Source organism: Mesoplodon densirostris, chromosome 5, assembly GCF_025265405.1.
Source record: "Mesoplodon densirostris isolate mMesDen1 chromosome 5, mMesDen1 primary haplotype, whole genome shotgun sequence".
NCBI lineage: Eukaryota > Metazoa > Chordata > Mammalia > Artiodactyla > Ziphiidae > Mesoplodon > Mesoplodon densirostris.
The window spans coordinates 39,375,652-39,396,108 of NC_082665.1; the positions used below are offsets into that span (position 1 = coordinate 39,375,652).

Consider the following 20,457-nt stretch of genomic DNA (forward strand, 5'->3'; position numbering starts at 1 on the left):
TGGAAATGAGACCGAATATATTTGGTTTTGTTTTTGAAACAAGAAGCTGACTCTCGGTAATCTCCACTGCTGTTATTTAGGCTGGGCATCTGTGGTGTGTTGGGCACTCAATCATTTTCAGTTAAATGTGCCTATGTCTTGTGAAAGTCCCATAAGAGCTTGCAGAATCATGATTATAGATCCAAAGAGGAAATGTACTTCTTGAACATTTCCAGGTAAGCAATTTTCTTGCAACAAAAACCCAATTATTTTGTAAGTGTTCAGTGGGAAACTCTAACACTAAAATGTCGCAATATGTTTAAGACATTGTGGAGTGAATAATGTCATATACTTGATTAGATTTTAAGATGTGTACTTTTGGGCTCATGGATTTGAAAATCTCTGTTTCTTTTTAATATATTAATTATGAGATTACATCTAAGCATTTTACTCTTTATTTAAAGATCTGTAAACATTCATTTGTGTTTATATAAAAACAGTCATCAAAATGGTAATTGTAGGAAAAGTGCAGAAACAAAAATCACTCTTAACATGTAAAAGAGCTGAAATATCATACTTCATCCTTGATTAAAGAACATGTTAACCTATTGCTCAACAAGTGCCATTCAGTAAGATTTGTTTTTTCTCTTTGCAATTTTTTTCCATAATATGTGCCCTAATGTTAGAGCTAGTATCCTTCTGGTGATCACCATTCAACTTACTGAGAAGTGTGTTATTTTGTGCTTGTGGTAAATAATTTGATTATCATTTTTGTAAATATATGGAGAGAACAAACAGTGAAAAAATAAAATTAATTCAGAATCACTGGAGATATTTAGTATTATTTCAATTAATGGTGAAACTGAGAAAATTTTTGTACCTTGGAAAGCCATTTATTCAAACAATCTAAAGAAATTTTCTTGCATTATATGTGTTTTTACAAAGTGTGGTATATATTGATTCACTTTTCTAGATATAACCTCAATCATACGGGAACTCCTAAACTTCAAAGTTTGAAAAAAATTTAAACAGCAATGTCCCAAGTTGTAGAAAATATGAACATTTACAAATGTTTCCAGTTAAAATGAGTAGAATATGTCAGTGATTTTTGATGGCCTTAAAGCCCAACTCTTTCAAATTCAAAGTACTGGAAATATCTGGGATGCTTCAAGGAAAGGAGAAAGAAGAGAGAGACAGAGAAAATAAAAGAGACAGGAGAAAAGAACAGCAATTCTTGTGACTTGTGACCAGCAGATTTCTCTAGAATGGTGAGCTTTGATGGACTTCAGCACCACCACTCAAAATTACAAGTACAGAGATGAATATAGTGAGGTGACCATCAAGAAGCAAGATTAAAAATATAATAGCTTTCCAGTAGAGGGACAAAAAGACCTAGAGGCCACAGGAGCCCTCATTGTGGGTCACAAATGCAGTGTTTTTCAAATAGCTGGTTGTGGCTTTTAATGAGTCATCAGATTAATTTAAAAAGCCATTTTTAAAAACCAAAAATAAAATAAAATAAATAATAGTATAAGAAAGGAAGGAAGAAAAAGAAAAGAAGATGTTCCAGTACATTAGAAAGAGCAAGCTTTTATTTCCTGTGTGTATAGGTTTGTGCATTGTATAAAGCTGTAAAATATATCTTTTCCTGTAGGTCGCATTTCAAAAGATTTGAAAATTGTTACATTAACACCAACTGTGGTGAACCTGGATCTTGGGGACATTCAGGAAAAGAACACGCTAAATCCTAATCACTTCAGTTTCTCTAAAACTGTCACTACACAAAAATGTATTTTCAAACTGAGGAGATCTTAGCTCCAAAAAAAAACAGTTGGATATCACTAAGTATGTTCTGTTTAATAATGCAGAAAAGTTTGATCCTTTGAGAAGGATTTCATCCAAATGATTAAAATATACTTGCAAATGTTTTAATCTTAAATTTCAATTATCTTCAGCATTTACTTACATGAAGCATTTAATTCCCCAGCTACCAGATAAATGATGTGTGCTTTACTTTTACTTTTCCAAGACCATTGGTTTTAATATTAGAAAAGAAAAAAGTTGTGGAACAGAAACAGTTCTATAATGGTGACACAGTGTTTAACATAAGTATTAGATCTTATAAGGTTAATTAACACAATTTTATAGTAGTGAAAGTAATGGATTGTAAAGTAACTCTGATATGGAGAATAGGACCCTGTCATTGCAACGTGCCCTTGAACTGAATGGTTTTCAGGCATCTGACTGATTATGATGCTTGTAGATACATTTTATATGGTATCAAATTGTCCTTATAATGTACACAGGTTGATAAGGTGGGAAATTCTGAGAAACTCAGACTCATAAGTTGCTGATTTGAAAAACATGAAAATGTTCCAAAGTCTATCTTACTCAAAGGAGGTTTCAAGGAGTTCCTAAGTTTCAAAGAAATTGAAAATCATATTTTCTTAAGAAATTATATTTTAAAATATCATAGAGATTTTGAGCTTAATGTACATACAAAGAGGGACTTATTATTGCTTGGATGAGGGAATGAATGTTTACTCAAGATTTCTTGATCTTTTAACCAGGAATTAATATTCCATGTTTACCAAAGGGAAAAAAATGTTAAGTGTAGATAAGGCATGGGTAATTATTTTGCTTTAGCACAAAGTCCTTGAGAGATTAGCTTAAGCATTTGTAACAATCTTGAATATTTTTTCTTCAGTGCTAAAATCTGTCACTCCTTCAGGATCATAGCAATCTTATCTTTTCTGGGGATAATCTTTTATTTTTTGTGCCACAAAGCGTCTGGAATTATACAGTTTGTAGTGTGAGTGCTTTGTTTTTCAAAAATGTTAAAATAATTATCAATGAACACTACCTTATCAGTAAAAAGTCGTCCAGGATTTCACAGGCACTCTAAAAGGTGCCATTATTTTCAAGTCTCTAAAGGCACTTACCTCTTGCATATAGTTTATTTTCTATTTCTACTACAAGTTTCTAAACTTGTAGGCAAGAAGTACCTTAAAAAGTCAGAATCAAGTAGCATATGTTCAGATTAATCAGGGTAGAAGAAATCCATTTCTCATTTTCTTTTGAGATTTTAAATCTAATGATGAAGTTAACATTGATTTTATTGTCCCATCTGAATCTAATCTTTAATGTACTGAGACTCCTCCTACTTGACACTATACTAGTTCAATAGTTGATTTCAGGAATTTACATGAGTAGATAAATTCAGAATCAGACTTTCAACTTGCAGTTTAATGGAATAAGTAGGCTTGATTTTCCACTTCAAACTGACTTCATTTATCACTGCATTAAACACCTTTGACCCTATCAGGCAGAAGTACTGATGGTGATATTTGAGTAGGGGCTTTCATTGTTGAGACTTTCAACAGGAATCACTGGGATTCTCAAACTGCAAATAGAAGGAAAAATATCATTGCTTTTCATAAAAAGAATTTTTCAAGTATAGGCAATATCATATCTATTCTGAGCAAAGACTAACCCTTAAGAATTATGTGGATATAGCAAGAGACTGAAGAACACGTCCAGAAACCACTAAAATCAGAAGGGAGTGGAGACCAATGAGGAAAAAAAAGCTAAGGAACTATTTCACTCTTTCTCTCTCTTACTCACACAAATACACAAAGACATATTTATTAAATGAAATACAAATAACTGCAACAGGCTAGAAACACAATGGAAAATTACGTACGTTAAAGAGAAGTAGTTAAATTTTCTTCACCTGCATAATTTCTTCAAGTCTCCTTTTCCTTTTTTTCCTCTTCACTTACTGTATTATTCCAGCCCTAAATATTTGAAAGATCAGGACAGAGCCAACTTAACAAATGATGATACCAGCTGTATCAAAATGCAGATTTTGCAAAAATAATTGTTCTAAGTAATATGTTAAAGAGCTATAGGGGGCAAAAATGTGTACATATAATCATATATTCTAAACATTTATGAAAATACATGGGGCACATTTCCACATATCAGAAAAACAAAACTTTTGTTTTTTGGCTGCATTGGGTCTTTGTTGTTGTGTGTGGGCTTTCTCTAGTTGAGGCAAGTGGGGGCTACTCTTCATTGTGGTGGCTTCTCTTGTTGCAGAGCACAGGCTTTAGGCACATGGGCTTCAGTAATTGTGGCACGCGGGCTCAGTAATTGGGGCTCACGGGCTCAGTAATTGGGGCTCGCGGGCTCAATAGTTGTGACGCACAGGCTTAGTTGCTCCACAGCATGTGGGATCTTCCCAGACCAGAGATTGAACCCCTGTCCCCTGCACTGGCAGGCAGATTCTCAACCACTGAGCCACCAGGGATGTCCCAAACTATTTTTTTTTAAGTTATGAAATACTCAAAGACACAGTAATGAAATTTATTTTGCTTCAAAATTGCATTTCATTGCTCTTCATGTACATTCTTGCATGACGACTTCAAGAACAGTATTTAAAAAACAAACAAACCATTAGCCTCTCCTCATTTTTTTTTTTCAGTTAGCTTAGATGTTCTGACAGACAAGATGGAAAAGTTGGGTTCATCAGGCCTGAGAAACAACCAGTTAAGCACAAGGGATAGGAAAAGAACAAAATATTGATTGCATAGTAATACTGATTAAAGAGAGAAATAAGGTTAGGAGTGGATTGAAGAATAAAGGTAAGTGATGGGTTCAGCAGTTAGGATTGGAGGCTTTGATGATGAGCTGAATAGTGTGCTGAAAAGGTGGAAGGTGGGCTTCCCTGGTGACGCAGTGGTTGAGAGTCCACCTGCCGATGCAGGGGACACGGGTTCGTGCCCTGGGCCAGGAAGATCCCACATGCCACGGAGCGGCTAGGCCCTTGAGCCATGGCTGCTGAACCTGCACGTCCTGAGCCTGTGCTCCGCAACGGGAGAGGCCACAGCAGTGAGAGGCCCGTGTACCACAAAAAAAAAAAAAAAAAAAAAAAAAAAAAAGATGGAAGGCTCTGATTAGAAAAGTTGAAATATTGATATTTAAGGAAGTGATGATGATGATAAAGTTTAGTGTATGATTATGGCTGAGTAGGGCTAACAAAATAATTATTGGATATGAGAGGTTCTGGCAACCTCAAGGTATTGGATGAGTTATAAATGTAAATATGTAGATCAATGAAGTTTAAAGAGATTCTCTCTTGTTCCTATGTTCCTATGACATTAATTTATTTTGACTTCTCTAAGACATACTGGATTTCATTGTCTTTCTTTTCTCATCTCCCAAATGTTTGGGAATCTGTTCTTTTGTTTTTTCTCTTAAGCTTGGACACTTGCTTGGCTCCAATCTCTGTATAAATTCTAGTCCTGCCCTCTGCTCCAGTTTCTAATTTCTCATTCCTTATTGCTAGATGGAGATGTATTTCTTTATTTTCTTCTAGCACTTGAATTTAGAGTTTCTTAAACTGAAATCATCAACTTTTCCTTTCCACTGTATCTCAGTTTGTTTCCACCCTGGTTTATGCTTTGTTTGTTTGTCATTTGGTTGGTTAGTTGGTTGGTCTTGCATTGCTATTTTTTCCTATTCAGGACTAAGATTATTCTCATACAGACTAGACGCCATAAGGAGAGTTTCTCCTCTGTTTTCAGTAACACCATACATTTTCTAGCTCCAAAAAGTTATGTTTACTTTCCCAAGAGCTCTTCTATTATATTCTATTATTCTGTGCTTTTCTTTATTATTACTCCAACTTCATGTAAATCTTTGTTTTCTCTCTTCAGAACTCTATATGTGGTCTCTTCATTGAATTTTTCTTTTTCAGGTATTTCACATTGGTATACTTAAAGGAAACTCTGCTCAGAAATATTTACTTCTCAAATGAGTTAGTAAAGCATTTTTATTTTTCAGGAAAGTCTGGATTTTTCCACCTGATACTCAAGGCCAGGGCTGAGTGCCAGGCTAAAAAACATACAGGTTTAAATGTACAGGTTTGTGTTTCTACCCCCCACCTCTCTATTCCAAAATTTTTCATTTCTTTGCTTTTGTTCATCTTCCTTTTTATGACCAGAATGTTCCCTACCATATTTCATTCTGTATTCCATATTAACGGCATCATCAGTCTTCTGGTCTAATAGTAAAATAATAATTTTTCATGTTCAGCTTCATGTCCTAAAAACTTTATCTCGGACTAAGCTTCTTATGAGCATATTTGGTCCTGTTCCTTAATATCAACTTACATCTTAGCTTTTGATTTTATTACTCCCAACTCAGTTATCACATCAAACACTTTTAACTTTGCCCTTTCTTAGTTTGTTATCTGAACCAATAACACTATCACCTAGTAACCTTATACTCTTTCCAGGCATTCGCCATGTTTAAATTAATCTATTCAACAATACGGCCTCTGGAAGGCAAGCATCCTAACCAGGATTCTGACTCCACTTGAGCTGTCATCTTCCATTTCTACCACTCAAAATCCTGCCATAATTAGAGAGATGAGTCAAAAGTTATATCTTTCATAAAGCCTTTTGTAATGTTCCTAATATAGATATGATGAATCTTTATGATTTTTTATAACTCATTTATGCCACTTACCATATCCTGCCAAATGTTATGTTTGAGTAGACATATTTTATGTAAACTATTAAAGTATAATATCTCAGAAAACAGATATTATTTTAGTTTCCTTATGTCGCTCATAATTCCTGGTTCAAAACTTGCACTGATTTGTTTATAGATACTTGTTAGATAATAATTGTGTAACCTATGAAGTATCCAGTCAAGGATATATAGGTATACTTTAATTAACAACAACAACAAAAATGTTCATTGATCTCTTACCTGTCTTAAGATGTAAGTGTAAGAGTAGGACATTTTCTGACAATTAAACCCATCGAGACTCATTGAAGATTACTCTACTATAAAACGTTTCTGAAGTTTTGTTTTCCCTTAAGCAAAACTATATGTATAAAGACAGACACATAAATGTTTCATTGATTATGTTTTAAAGTGAACCCCAATTATGATAAGTAAAACATTCAAAGTTAACTTGACTAATAGTAAAAGTTATTTGATGTTTTAAGAATTGCTGCCATGAAAAGTATAAAATCAGTATCAGAATAAAAGGAAAACAAATTTCATTATAATTAAGTTACACAACAATCAAATCTGAGGAAAAATCACAGCTTGTATGTATTCTCCAAAGGCCTAGATCAATATTTTTACAATAATTAAGAATATACCTTTCAATATATATAGAAACTTACTTACAAACTATGTTCAGAAACATCTCGTTTGACCCTCAATAACAAAATAATCCTTTATGTATCTTTAAATTTGAAATGATTAACATAATAAATAACTCCACAAGTAACCCCTTTCAGTCTCTTTCTATTTATCTACGATATCCTTTGCTTCCAACTGAGACTCATTCCAAAATTATGTTTTGAATTGGTTTCACAGCTTTAAGAAAGGCTACTCTTTGAACTTCCTTTGTATTTGTATTTTAAATTTTAAAAAAGGAGCAAGCAACCCCAGCTTCTGTTTTCCTATTTTCCTTTTTTCTTCTTCCTCACTTGATTGACAAAGTTTGGACTGTGGTTTATGGATACAATATCCACCTACCCAATGGAGATTGCCTAGGCTAGATTTCTCTCAGAATCCTCCCTATGGGAACCCAATAAAATTAAAATTCTGCACTTGAAACCAATTTCAAACCCACTTTTCTATTAATTTTCATTTAAGTTCTCTCCCTCCATTTCTCTAAGAATTTGATAGCATGAATGCTGAGGTTTTATATACAGACTCTGCAGTATAATTTATTGATTTAAAAGTTTGCTTAAAGCAGAAAAAGGAATCAAGATGTTTACATAACTCCCACCACCTTCTTTCACTTTAGAGTAAAAATATTATAAGAAATAAAGGGGAATTAGGCTTTAAAAAAATCTCCTGAGTATTGAATCTTCAATCACATCTACTGCCACCCCACCCATGGAATTTCTAAACTGAAATAAATGCCTTAGTCATCTTCATGTGCCATATAAGTATAAAAGGCCCCAAGTTATTAAATATAAGTTCATGCTTTGTCTTATATTAAAGGAAATGTAAGATATATGTAATTGTAGTATGTAATTTCTTTCTTTTTCCTTTGAGCCAGAACAAGATGTTTACTTGAATGCTATTACAGTGACTTATTTTTTTCTTTTATCTAGAAAAAATAACTTAATTTTCACAGGATTAATTTTAGAATTAGAACCCAACATGTACTGTGCTCATTGAAGGAAAAGACATTGCAGAACTCAAGGGGGATATAGCCATTTGGGAAAAGGAAAATACTGGAGAGTGTATCTATTCCAAAATTTGGAAGACCTTTTACTCTTGTCCACTTTGTAAGGATACTAGGAGAATTCTTTCCTTAGGAGATCTGTATTGTGTGACTGATATTTCTATAACTGAACTGCTTATTTTTTATTCTTCTCAAGCATGAGCCTAAAAGGGAAAATGGGAGCTATGCAGGCAAAGCTCATCAATAGTCTCATCAATAGGTATTCTCATCAATACCTAGGGAGTGAATGATTCCATACACAGTTGGAAGAATTAGAGGGATTATTACTGTGGCATAACTTTACAGAATAAATGCCCCAGTGACTAACTCAGGAGTTTCAGTGGATATTAGTAATTATGTTTATATCTAGTCCAAATATTAAATAAACCGGTAGTCTGAGAAAGTTGTGGCAATTCTTTCCAACACTAATTTATAAATAAGGAATTGTTAAAGATATCAGAGATTCTCCTATTAGATATCTACCAAACAGTGAGTCAATAAAAGTTTTTTAAAAGTCTGTTAAGCTAAAAACAACTTCACCAAGACATTAGAATACAAGAGAATAAATATACAAGCATATTTGGTTCCTTTTTTCACTTTTATTTTCTTGTTGTTTTTTGCTTACCCTAGGAAGAAACTGCTACACAATATTTTTAGGTACCTAAGAAAACAAAACATCTTTTTCAGCCTTATAGATTTGGTAGACAAACATAAATTTAATTTCATCTCGTTCAGAAGATTTTCTACTTTTAGTTGAAAATTAATTGCTTTGAAAGGGGCAACTCTCTGGATTGGCTATCTTAATATTCTTGCTGTGGAGTTATACAGTATTATCTCATGCCTGATGATGTGTCACTGTCCTCTTATTCCTGGTGTCTGGCTCCTACTCGTTTTCAGCCTTATCACGTAGAAACTGTAGACTGGAACCACTTTTTAAATGATCTCCTTTGGTTGCCTGAATAACAGGGAAGATTTTTATTCATTTGCAGCAAGAAACTCAATCATTCTAGGTTCCAATTAGAGAAAGCCTAGGGGCCCTCTTTATTAAGATGAAACACAAATTGTATCAAGACTTGCTAAACCAGTTAATATTTTTATGGTGAAGCTTATTTTATTAAGAAGCTTGAACATTTTAAATACTAATTGGAATATGTGTAGGCTATTTTTAATCGATGTGTAAACTCTAACCTCCATTTTGTTAAAATTGCATCTTATGATGCTAACATTTTTTGCCACCTTGAAGATTTATCATTCAGAGTACAATCAAGAATCCTGCAATGTTCAGTGTCAGGAGTGACTTATACTACTATAATCTCCTGTTAACCATTTTTGCAGGTGTTTGTTCATTATTTCCTAAAAGAGAGAATTATTATTTTAGAAAAAAAGTTTTTTAAATACTGGCAACTTGAATAATTTTTCTAGATCTTTAACTTCATTTCCTTACACAAAATTTAAAATATATATCTAAATTTAATTACGTATTTACAGAGCCATGTGCTTTAAGATATGACTTAAAGCTTATGAACACTAACAGAGAAAAAATTGACAGTTTAGATTTGGGGAGTATAATTTTATTTATGGAAATATATAGGTATTTGCATATAATTATATCTGTGTGTTTAAATTCCAACTTATATATGAAGAAATATTGCCTCTTAATATAATAAAATACTTCTATTAAACAGTATTTTAAGGATGAATTTTCCGAAATTCAAATTATCCTTAATGTAACTGTTATCTTAATGTTGGCCTCATGTGGCTTTGTAGAAAGGATGCAATTTCTAATTATTTCAGTTACATGCAGTTTATCATAATTTTATTGTGCCTGCTTTATTCTTTAAAGAATTTTAAGGATGTCTATGGTCCAAGATTATCCAGTCTATCAGTTTTAAAATAAGAATTAGTAAATTCAAATAGCAACAAGCAAATGAGGAATATATGAAGAAAGTTGAGAAGTATTAATGGTTTGACTTTTATTAAAGATGCTATCAGAATGAGTTGTCTATATAATTGGATGATATAAATTATTGTATTATTCTAATGTTTTTAGATAACAAGCTTTTGCTAAAAAACTAAGTGACTTTTTTACCACATTGCTGATCTACTATTTTGATACAATTTACAATATTTATTATTATTTGGTTCACGACTTTTATTTATTTTACAAAATATTGTCAGAAAAATATATATATATTCTTCATCTTAGAAAAGCTGTGGTAGTCATAGGCACCACTTATAAAGACCTATGTTCTAATTGCATTCACAACAACAAAGCATAAGTTCAACGTTTTCACCAAAATAAACAAATAATTAAAGCTTTTTTGAAATTAGTTTATAATGGTAAGATAAAATCTTGTTTAAATTTTAAAATTTTGACATAGAAGAACTAGGAATATATTCATCATGTTAGAACACAAGGGGTAGTGGGCAAAGCATTGACTATGGATTCAGACCAGGGTTTGAATATACCTCTAATCTTCTATATTATTATCTGCATTATATTTTTTAAAATGATGCCATGTTCTTATGAGGATTATAGTAAATCTGTGTAAAGTAACTAGGACATTGTCAACACATGGTGATAGATACTAATAACCATTCTTATCATTAACAATTACATAAGACTGAACTCTTTGAAGACAGGAATTCATGATTCATTTATCCTTTCTTCCCTGAAAGCAGGTTTTGAGAATTTTTTGCAAGTATTTGATTAAAGGAGAACTGTCAGTTTCTATGAGTTCAGTTTTTTCTTATATTCCACATATAAGTGAAGTCATATAGTATCCGTCTTTCTCTGTCTGACTTTTCCACTTAGTGTAACGCCCTCAAGTTCCATCCATATTGTCACAAACGGCAGGATTTCCTTCTTTTTTATGACTGAATAGTGTTCCATTACATTTGGAATTTATTTTCTTTATCCATTCATTTGTAAATGGACACTTAGGTTGTTTCCATGTGTTGGCTATTGTAAATAGTGCTAAAATGGATATGGGTGCAGATACCTTTTTGAAACAGTGATTTTTTTTTTCCTTTGGATATATACCCACAAGTAGAATCACTGGACCATATGGTAACTCTATTTTTAATTTTTTGAGGAATCTCCATACTGTTCTCCATAGTGGCTGCACCAATTTACATTCCCACCACCAGTGTAGGAGGGTTCCCTTTTCTCCACACACTCCCCAACAGTCATTACTTCTTTTTCTTTAGAAGGCAGCCATTCTAACAGGTATAAGTGTTATCTCATTGTGGTTTGGATTTGCATTTCCCTAGCTGTTAGTGATGTTGTGCATCTTTTCATGTACCTCTTGTCCATTTGTATATCTCCTTTGGAAAATATGTCTATTCAGATTATCTGTTTTTAATCAGGGTTTTTTGCTGCTGACTTGTATGAGCTCTTTCTTTATTTTGGATATTTACCCCTTATCTTATTTACCCAGACATAATATTTGCAAATAATTTCTCTCATTCCATAGGCTGCCTTTTCATTTTTTAAGTTGCTTCTTTTGCTGTGTTGAAGCTTTTTAATTTGATGTGGTCCCACTTGTTTATTTTTGCTTTTGTTGTCTTTGCTTTTGGTGTTAAATCTGAAAAATCATCACCAAGACCAATGCCAAGGAGCTTCTTTCCTGTTTTAGGTTTTCAGGTCCTACATTCAAGTTTTTAACCCATTTTGAGTTGATGTCTATGTATAACGTAAAATAGGGACACAGCTTTATTCTTTTGTGTGTGGTGCTTCAGTTTTCCCTGCACTATTTATTGAAGAGACTGTCCTTTCCCCTATTGTGTATTCTTGCCTCCTTTGTCAAAAATTAATTGACCATATATGCATGGGTTTATTTTGAGCCTTCTATTCCATTTATCTATGTGTCTATATTTTTGCCAATATCATACTCTTTTAATTACTCTTTTAATTACTTTTAATTACTCTTTTAATTACTATATCTTTGAAATATCATTTGAAATCAGGAAGTGTGAAACCTCCAGCTTTTTCCTTCTTTCTCAAGATTGCTTGCCTATTTGGGGCCTTTTGTTGTTGCATACAAATTTTAGGATTTTTTGTTCTTTTTATGTGAAAAATGCCATTGGAATTTTGATAGGGATTGCATTGAATTTGTAGATTGCTTTGGGTAGTATAGACATTTAATATTAATTCTTTCAATCTATGAACAAAGACCATCTTTCCATTTATTTGACGTCTTCAGTTCCTTTCATTAATGTCTTATAGCTTTCAGTGTACAGATCTTTCACCCCCTTGGTTACATTTTTTTTCTAAGTATTCTATTCTTTTTGATGAGATTATAAAATAGATTTTATTAATTTCAGTTTCTTATATTTCATTGTTGGTGTATAGAAATTCAATTGATTTTTGTCTATTGATTTTGTATCTTGTAACTGTACTGAATTCATTTATTAGTTTTAAGAGTTTTTTAGTGGAATTTTTAGGGTTTTCTTTATATGTTATCATATCATCAGCAAATGAAGACAGTTTTACTTCTTCCTTTCCAATTTGGTTACCTGTTATTTATTTTCCTGCTTAATTGCTCTGGCTAGGACTTCCAATAAAATGTTGAATAAAAGTGGCCAGAGGCAGGAGTGGGAGATAGGGGAAATGGGTGAAGGTGGTCAAAAGGTACAAAATTATAGTTATAAGGTAAGTTCTGAGGATATAATGTATAGTATGCCAACTATAGTTAATAATACTGGATTGTATATTTTAAAGTTGTTAAGAGAGTAGATCTTAAAAGTTCTCATCACAAGAAAAAAAATAACTATGTGAGGTGATGGATGTTCACTAAACTTATTGTGGTAATCATGTGGCAACATTTACATATATCAAATCATTATGCTTTGCAGCTTAAACTAGTGCAGTGTTGTGTGTCAGTTATATCTCAGTAAAGCTAAGGAGGAAAGAAAAGAGATAACTTGCAGAAAAAAAAAAAAAAAAACCTCTAGAGGGATGAGAAAGCAGGAAAGGTAAGGGGGAGAAATTTCAGGTAGTTTCAGGCAAAGCCATGTCCCCACAATGGTGGCCCCAAATGCAAAGGTATAATTCCAGGTACCTCTGTGGAAGGCTGCTCCAGTAGCCCACAGGCAATCCTCCAGAGACCAGCAGGTATGAGACATTTAGCCACAGAATCTGGGCCGCAGGACGTGCTATCTATCAGTGACTACTATAGTGACTCAACTAATTAGCTCCTTAATACATGTCTGCTTAGTTAAGGAGAATAGAATAAAATTATAATTGCCATACCTCCAAAATCTTCTGAGTGAGTGCATTATGATTCTTTTGGTACCTTATAGAACTTAGCATATAGTTATCCATGAAATGGGTGTTAAATATTTATAAATTGCTTAATTAATTCACAGAATATGTAACATTTCATATATTTTTTGTTTATATGCATGTTTAAATCCAATAGGCCAGAACCTGTTTTGTGGACAAAGGATGGCGGAGAATTACCAGATCCTGACCGAATGGTTGTGAGTGGTAGGGAGCTAAACATTCTTTTCCTCAACAAAACGGATAATGGTACATATCGATGTGAAGCCACAAATACCATTGGCCAAAGCAGCGCAGAGTATGTTCTCATTGTACATGGTGAGTACCTTTTGACATTATTATACATGTGAGAATGACCTGAAAAACTGCTTAAATTTATCAAAATCTTTAGAATATTAAACAAATTTAAAAGAGTTTTCTTTTTCTTTCACAAGGACTTCTCATAAGTGTAAATATCTCCAAGATTCACAATTAATATGTTTCAAGTCAAACTAATAAAATAAAATTACAGCCTATACTCGAAATAAAATGTATATTTGTGAAAGATTTTTTTATTATAAATATACTGTATAATATTTGGTGGTGAATAGTAAATCATATTAATGGTTTTCTTTACGTTTTACAAATAAATGTTTTAAATTATAAATCAGAATCATGAAAACAATATTTTCCCTGAGTTAATTTTGGTAGTATTATCATAAAAATATGCTTTATAATCACTATTACTAGTTTTACAAAGAGAGGTAGCATGTAATAGAGATGTAGCAAAGACAGAGGTGTACAATACTAGTGAAAACTGCACTAATTTCTTATGAACAATAATTTGAAACACCCACAGACATTTTTTCTCCTCTGCAATAATCTCATAACTTGAGTAAATATAGGAAAATGGCAAAAAAAAAACATGCCAATACCCAAGATTAAAAAGAATTTCTGTTTTTCCTAAACTCCAAAAGCCAGGACAAGTTGTTCATGATGTAGCTTTACCATATTGTTAGATGAAGATGAACTTTTCTGAAATCGATAAATATCACAATAAACAAAATTAAGTTTCTTTATTGCAAGACTTCTCAGAGTTTATTTATAGGGTACAATGTGAATCTCCAAGAGAAAAAAGCATTAGAGAATGTAAGATTCTTCTCATATAGTTCACCAAGAAAACGTTTTTTTAAGACTAATGTTGTGTTCTACACAATATTACAGTATTTGAATGAGTACTGTGTAAAAATTACACAATGCTATAATAAATCCAATGGATCTTAGAAATCCTGAAGGGAGTACCTTTATTTGAAATCTTTCTCATGAACCTAAGTATAAAATAACTGTAAGAATCATGGGTTAATTTTATATGTTTCCAAAAAGGAATTTGGGGGATAAAGTCTAATTCTTTGTAAAGGGATTTAATTTTAAGGAAAAAATAATCCTATTTGTGTTTTTTTCCAAGATGTTTACTTTTTTATGAAACAGGACGAAATTGGAGAAAGAATGATGTATTAAAACAATTTACAACTTTATTTTCAAATTGCCTTAGTGTCTGCCATTTCTCAGTTCTTAATAACACTTTTGTTCTTAAAGGCAAAGTCTTGCATTGAATAGACTTTCCACATATAAACATCTTGAAGATAACAGAGCTGAGAGAGTACTTTCTAGTATCTCATGAATTGTGCAAATTCCAGCTTTTGGGAAAGATCAGCCTAATCAAATTAGACTGATAAATTGGAATTAAATGTAGTAACCCCCTGTAGATAAACCCTACCAGGCTCACTGCCAGAGAGAATATAACAACCACTGAGTGTGTCAAGAAGATTAGTTAGATCCTTAGAGCAAGATCCAGGAGTAGCTTTCAGTTTGTGCTGACCTGGATGTTTAGATCCTGCAGTCACGGAAATGAAGTCTGATTCACCCTCAACTTGATAAGCACTTGTCTCACCTAACAGTTTTGGAACCTGGGGCATGTTGCATAGCATGTCACATTGTGTTGAAAGCAATATGACATAAAAATATAGAGAATTAGTAGGGAAGTGACAGAAAAAATAATATACTTAGATGAAAAGTATGTTATTTATTTTTTTAAAGTAATTCAAGTGGAGAAAATTCATATGTTTTCTCAGTGTTTGCAAGCTAGCCAACAGCATGATTCCCTAAATAGCCAAGCTACCTTTAGGTAGTTGGCAGTTGACATATTTCTGATAAATACTTCTCTGAGCACTTTGTAAGAAGTCATTTTTGGCTTTGCTTTTTGAACTACAATTCATCAAAAGCACCCCATAGATTAATGCTATTCATGCTACTGGATAAATGCTGTGAAGTTCAACAGTGTTTTACCTAGGATTATTGACACAAGTAATGAGAGGCTCGATGAAACAGTGAAACCATATTATACTGTGTTTAAAAAAGGCTCCAATTGGGTTCATTACAAAATAAAGGTTTTTTTCCCTCCTTTGTGCACAGGGTATAACGTTTCATTAGTCACTGGTTGTATAAATATAAAAAGCTGCTCTCTTCTGTTAATGGTTTGGCTGTTTCAAAACCCAACTAAATGGTGAAATTTGAGTGGTATTTCAATCTATAATGAATGCTGTATGCATTTCGGAATGGAGTGATAAGTGATCATTTGTGAGAACTTTGCCCTTTTATCTTTTACACCAAGTTTGATTTTACATTAGCTGTGATAATTTAATATAGCTCTAGCACAGAAGGGCCTTCCATGAACTGAGACTGTCTTTGATTCTACCACAGTTTCCTAGGTTCTATTGATTCTTAACTTGATGGAGGTCAGAGCACTTTGCTGTGAAATCATCTGCTATCTAGGTACCATCCTAATGGTTAGAATTTATTCTTTGGGTGTCAGTGGAAGTGCATTATTTAAATGTTTTCACATTTAATTGTTAACAGCACTGACTTTGTATGTCATGGACACTGGAGTGTTCCCCCCACCCTAACCCCCATGATACCTTTACAAATTTAAACATTACAATTTCAGATGGTAATTTGAAACTGCCAGTCTGGTTCTCACTCTCAATGAAAGGCCTAACAAAATTCAGTACATGTATACAAATACCTGTAAGATAAAACATTACACTTTTGGGGCTTCCCTGGTGGCGCAGTGGTTGAGAGTCCGCCTGCCGATGCAGGGTACACGTGTTCGTGCCCCAGTCCGGGAAGATCCCACATGCCGCAGAGCGGCTGGGCCCGTGAGCCATGGCCACTGATCCTGCGTGTCCGGAGCCTGTGCTCCACAACGGGAGAGGCCGCAACAGTGAGAGGCCCGCATATCGAAAAAAAAAAAAAAAAAAACAAAAACCAAAATATTACACTTTTGAAACATTTGCACTGTAAAGATTCCATTAGGAAAAAAGGTACCATTTTTTCATTAACAAGCTCAGCAATGGAAAAATTAATCTGTTAAATTAGTAGCCATAGTGATGCTATTAATTCCTGTGAGCACAGTAGTTTTTTTGTTTTTTGCTTCTGTATAAAAAATATTGAAGTTACTCTCATGTTTTTGTTGTTATCATGCTATTTATTTCTTTTGAATGGCTAATTACTTCCATATTAATGGTCTTGAAATATGCTGTTCCATTGCTGTTTTTACTATTTGGAGAACTCAGATCAAAGGAAATATTCATTCATTCACCAAATAAATATTTAGCATTTATTCACTGAGTGCAAATGCACTATAGGAACAAAGGTGAATAGCACTCAAGAAGCTTAGAGTTAAACATGAACAATAAGCATTCAAGTAAGTATAGTACAAAAATCAAAGAGTTATAGGAGTATGGATATACAATGATGTAGATATTCAGAGTTTGTAACAACATGGTCCAAGTGTCTGGAATTAAAAAAAATTAGTGACACAGTACTCCTGGATTATTTATAAACAATCATAAATAGACATACCCGCCAGTGCCAGGTACATAGATATATAATAAATAAGAGTATTATTAGTATAATATTACTAGTGGTCTTATGATACCTTAAGGCAATCTCAGTCCAGTGCTCTGGTACAAAATTTACCCAAAGGTTGTGTACAATTTACTGCCCATAGTATTCCCTGAATGGTACCCAGAGCATAAATTAAGTTATCCCTATTGAAGAATGAGAAAATTCTATATTTTTGTTAACTAAGCAATAGAGAAGATCATACAAAATCAACACTATAGTAAATTAGTAATATAGAGAGAGTAGGATAAAAGTTATAATCACCTTTGTTTCTCTGATGCAACATCAAGTTCAGAAAGTTTAGGTAAAATATCCTCTCTTTAAAGAAATGCTACCCAGATCTCCATCTTTCAGTATAGAGATCATAGAAGATACCTATTCATCACACAAGGAATGGCTGCAGAGAACTGAGAATGACCTGAGACTAATCTTATTTTGTGGTTGGGGACAATTCAAGTCCTTATATTTATTTGTCATCCACTTATTTAGAATGTATTCTTTTGGAAGTGTCAGAAATTTATAGTACCTGGGAAATTTTGAAAGAATATCTATGAAGAGTGGAAAACATAAATTACCACTTCCCCCCAAATCCTATACTTCTTCCTCCTGAACTATCCCAATGCCTTTGACCTCCCTTCACACTCATGCTAGAGAAAAACATAACCACGCCTCAGAATACATATGGAAGATGGACAGTGGTGCTGGAACTCTTTTACTATCATTTGCCCTCCCCAGAATTCGGGAAGAAATACAGTAATACAAGTAGAAAAAATGAGTAACTTATTTCTTCTTCTGCCAGTAGCTGTGCTAACTATGGCAGGTCCACACTGTGGAGAGGAGTAACAGGAAGTCCAGTGTGAGCTTCAGTGGAGAGGACACTCCACTTAGGACCCATCTCAGGGCTGTCTCACACAGTCATGGCAGAGTTGAGATGCACTATTCCAGAACGTTGTTCATGATACTCACCATCTCTCTTCAAAGTTACTGTTCGTATTACCATAGTAGCACTTATGTGAAATTTTAAATTATCTTACCGCTACTTTTATTCCATTACTTCACTGTTTTTGACTTACAGAAATAAGCTTTTATAACAATTCATTACTTCTTCATTATCTTAACTCTTGCTCTTCTTATTTTGAATAAAATTACCCTCTATGCACCTTTCCACATTTTTACTTTTCTTTATATGTACATATTTAGCTTTTTCTAGCAAATTTCATATGTATGACCATATAAAAACAAGTAAAATTTTTCATAACTAGTATTATTATTATAGTAGAAAGTGAACTAGTATAAAAAGCTTGTTTATGTAATGCCAATCAGTTTACTGACAGTTGCTGACTTTGTATCCCTAAAATATCACTTGACAGTTATGGTTTGTTTTATATATTTGTTCATGTATCTATTGAAATGAATACTGATGAAAAATGTGATATTGCTTTTTGTTTGCTTGCTTGTTTCCAGGACAATTTACCTCAAAAATAACACATACATAGAAAAAGATCCATCACATTTTATTGTTAGCTAGTAAGAACAAGTATAAAAATAGTGTTTCAGGTTTTTAATTTTTATAGTAAGAGAGAATATTACTGCTAGAAATATCTATGTGTTTTCGTTTAGTGAAAGGTATCAAACTATTAAATATGCCTTTCCAGCTTTAAAAAAATTGATACAACTGCTACTTTCATTTCACTTTATTTTTATTGTTTAATAATAAGTGTCAAAATTATGCAGAGACAGAATGTTGTACACCAAGATATTACAGATTCCTGCATCAAACCAAGCTTCCAAACTTTGTTGTTCATTTAGATACCCGTCTCTTTCAGAGACTAGAGGTAAATGCAGATTCACTTCCCATCCCAGGTGCTGATTCTTCCTTTCAGTCAATTTGCTTACCATGGGAGAGAGGGAAATTGAGTCATGGAGGGTAGCCTTTCTTTCACTTTAACACACATTTTCAAACCATCTGTTATCTCCTTCAAATACTTAACTAAGGTATAAGATATAAATTCAATTGCTTTAGGGTTTTAGTTCCTGATCCTAAATTTAGAAAATAAATAATACATATATAGGTGCATGCCATACTAATTATGAAACAGATTAGGAATATCCTAAAGTAATATCCTAAATTTGTTTTTAAATTTGTCTTACTCTAGAACTAAGCAAATATGATTATAATAAATACTTTCCTAGTCTTAAGGTATATATTTTACATATTCCTTCTATGATTACCAATGATTTGAAAGCTAATGAGAACTCTCAGTAACTAAAATTAAGAGTGTACTTCTGTGCTTCATAGTAAATATATAGCTAGACTAAAAAGTTGGCAGTCACACTTACATTTACTGTTATAATTATCCAGCAACAAAACATTTAGAAACATTGAGAGTCTACATGATTTTTTTTGCTTAGCTGTGCTGTTAGGAAAGGTAATACAGATCAGAATGGAAATAAGAGAGTGAATCTTTGAGCTCAGATGAGTGGGTGGGGAGCAGGAAAGAGAAGACTGGATTAATGGACAGATGTACAGCCAGCCTAGCAAACATTTGAAAGGGATTCAGCTAAAATCTGTTTCCTCACATGGAAACAGACCTACCAGTTGGTAAATTAATTCTCTGTGCTCATAATGAGCATTTTTCCTTTGGAGATGCTTTCTTTAGAAGCATAGGTGGAAAATATATATGGTCTAGGAAGAAAAGGATAGAAAAGACATCCATGTGGAACAACAAAGAGTGCACTGATGGAAGAAGTCTATGTGCTGCTCTCATCTCCAGTTGAGAGTTTCCAGACAATAAACTAGTTGGATGAGTCTTAAAACAGTACCTTCTTTAATCGCTGAGATAAAACATAGCATCTCTGGACATGAATAAGCAGGGAGAGCTGTGATGCCTGTGGGAAAGGAGTACTTCTGACTGGATGAATATGCTGTTGAACTCTGCAGAGAGAAGTGGAATGGGATCAAGTAGTGGAGACAGGGGCACTGCTTTCA

At 33.2% G+C, this 20,457-nt stretch overlaps 1 protein-coding gene across 1 annotated transcript in view; it reads left to right on the top strand.

Annotated features, from left to right (window-relative positions):
• CADM2 (cell adhesion molecule 2) overlaps positions 1–20,457 on the top strand; it is a 244,143-nt gene that overhangs the window by 149,456 nt on the left and 74,230 nt on the right. The window contains exon 7 of the mRNA XM_060099800.1: positions 13,666–13,844. Coding sequence (XP_059955783.1) covers positions 13,666–13,844 — 179 coding nt within the window. The remainder of the gene's footprint in view (positions 1–13,665; positions 13,845–20,457) is intronic.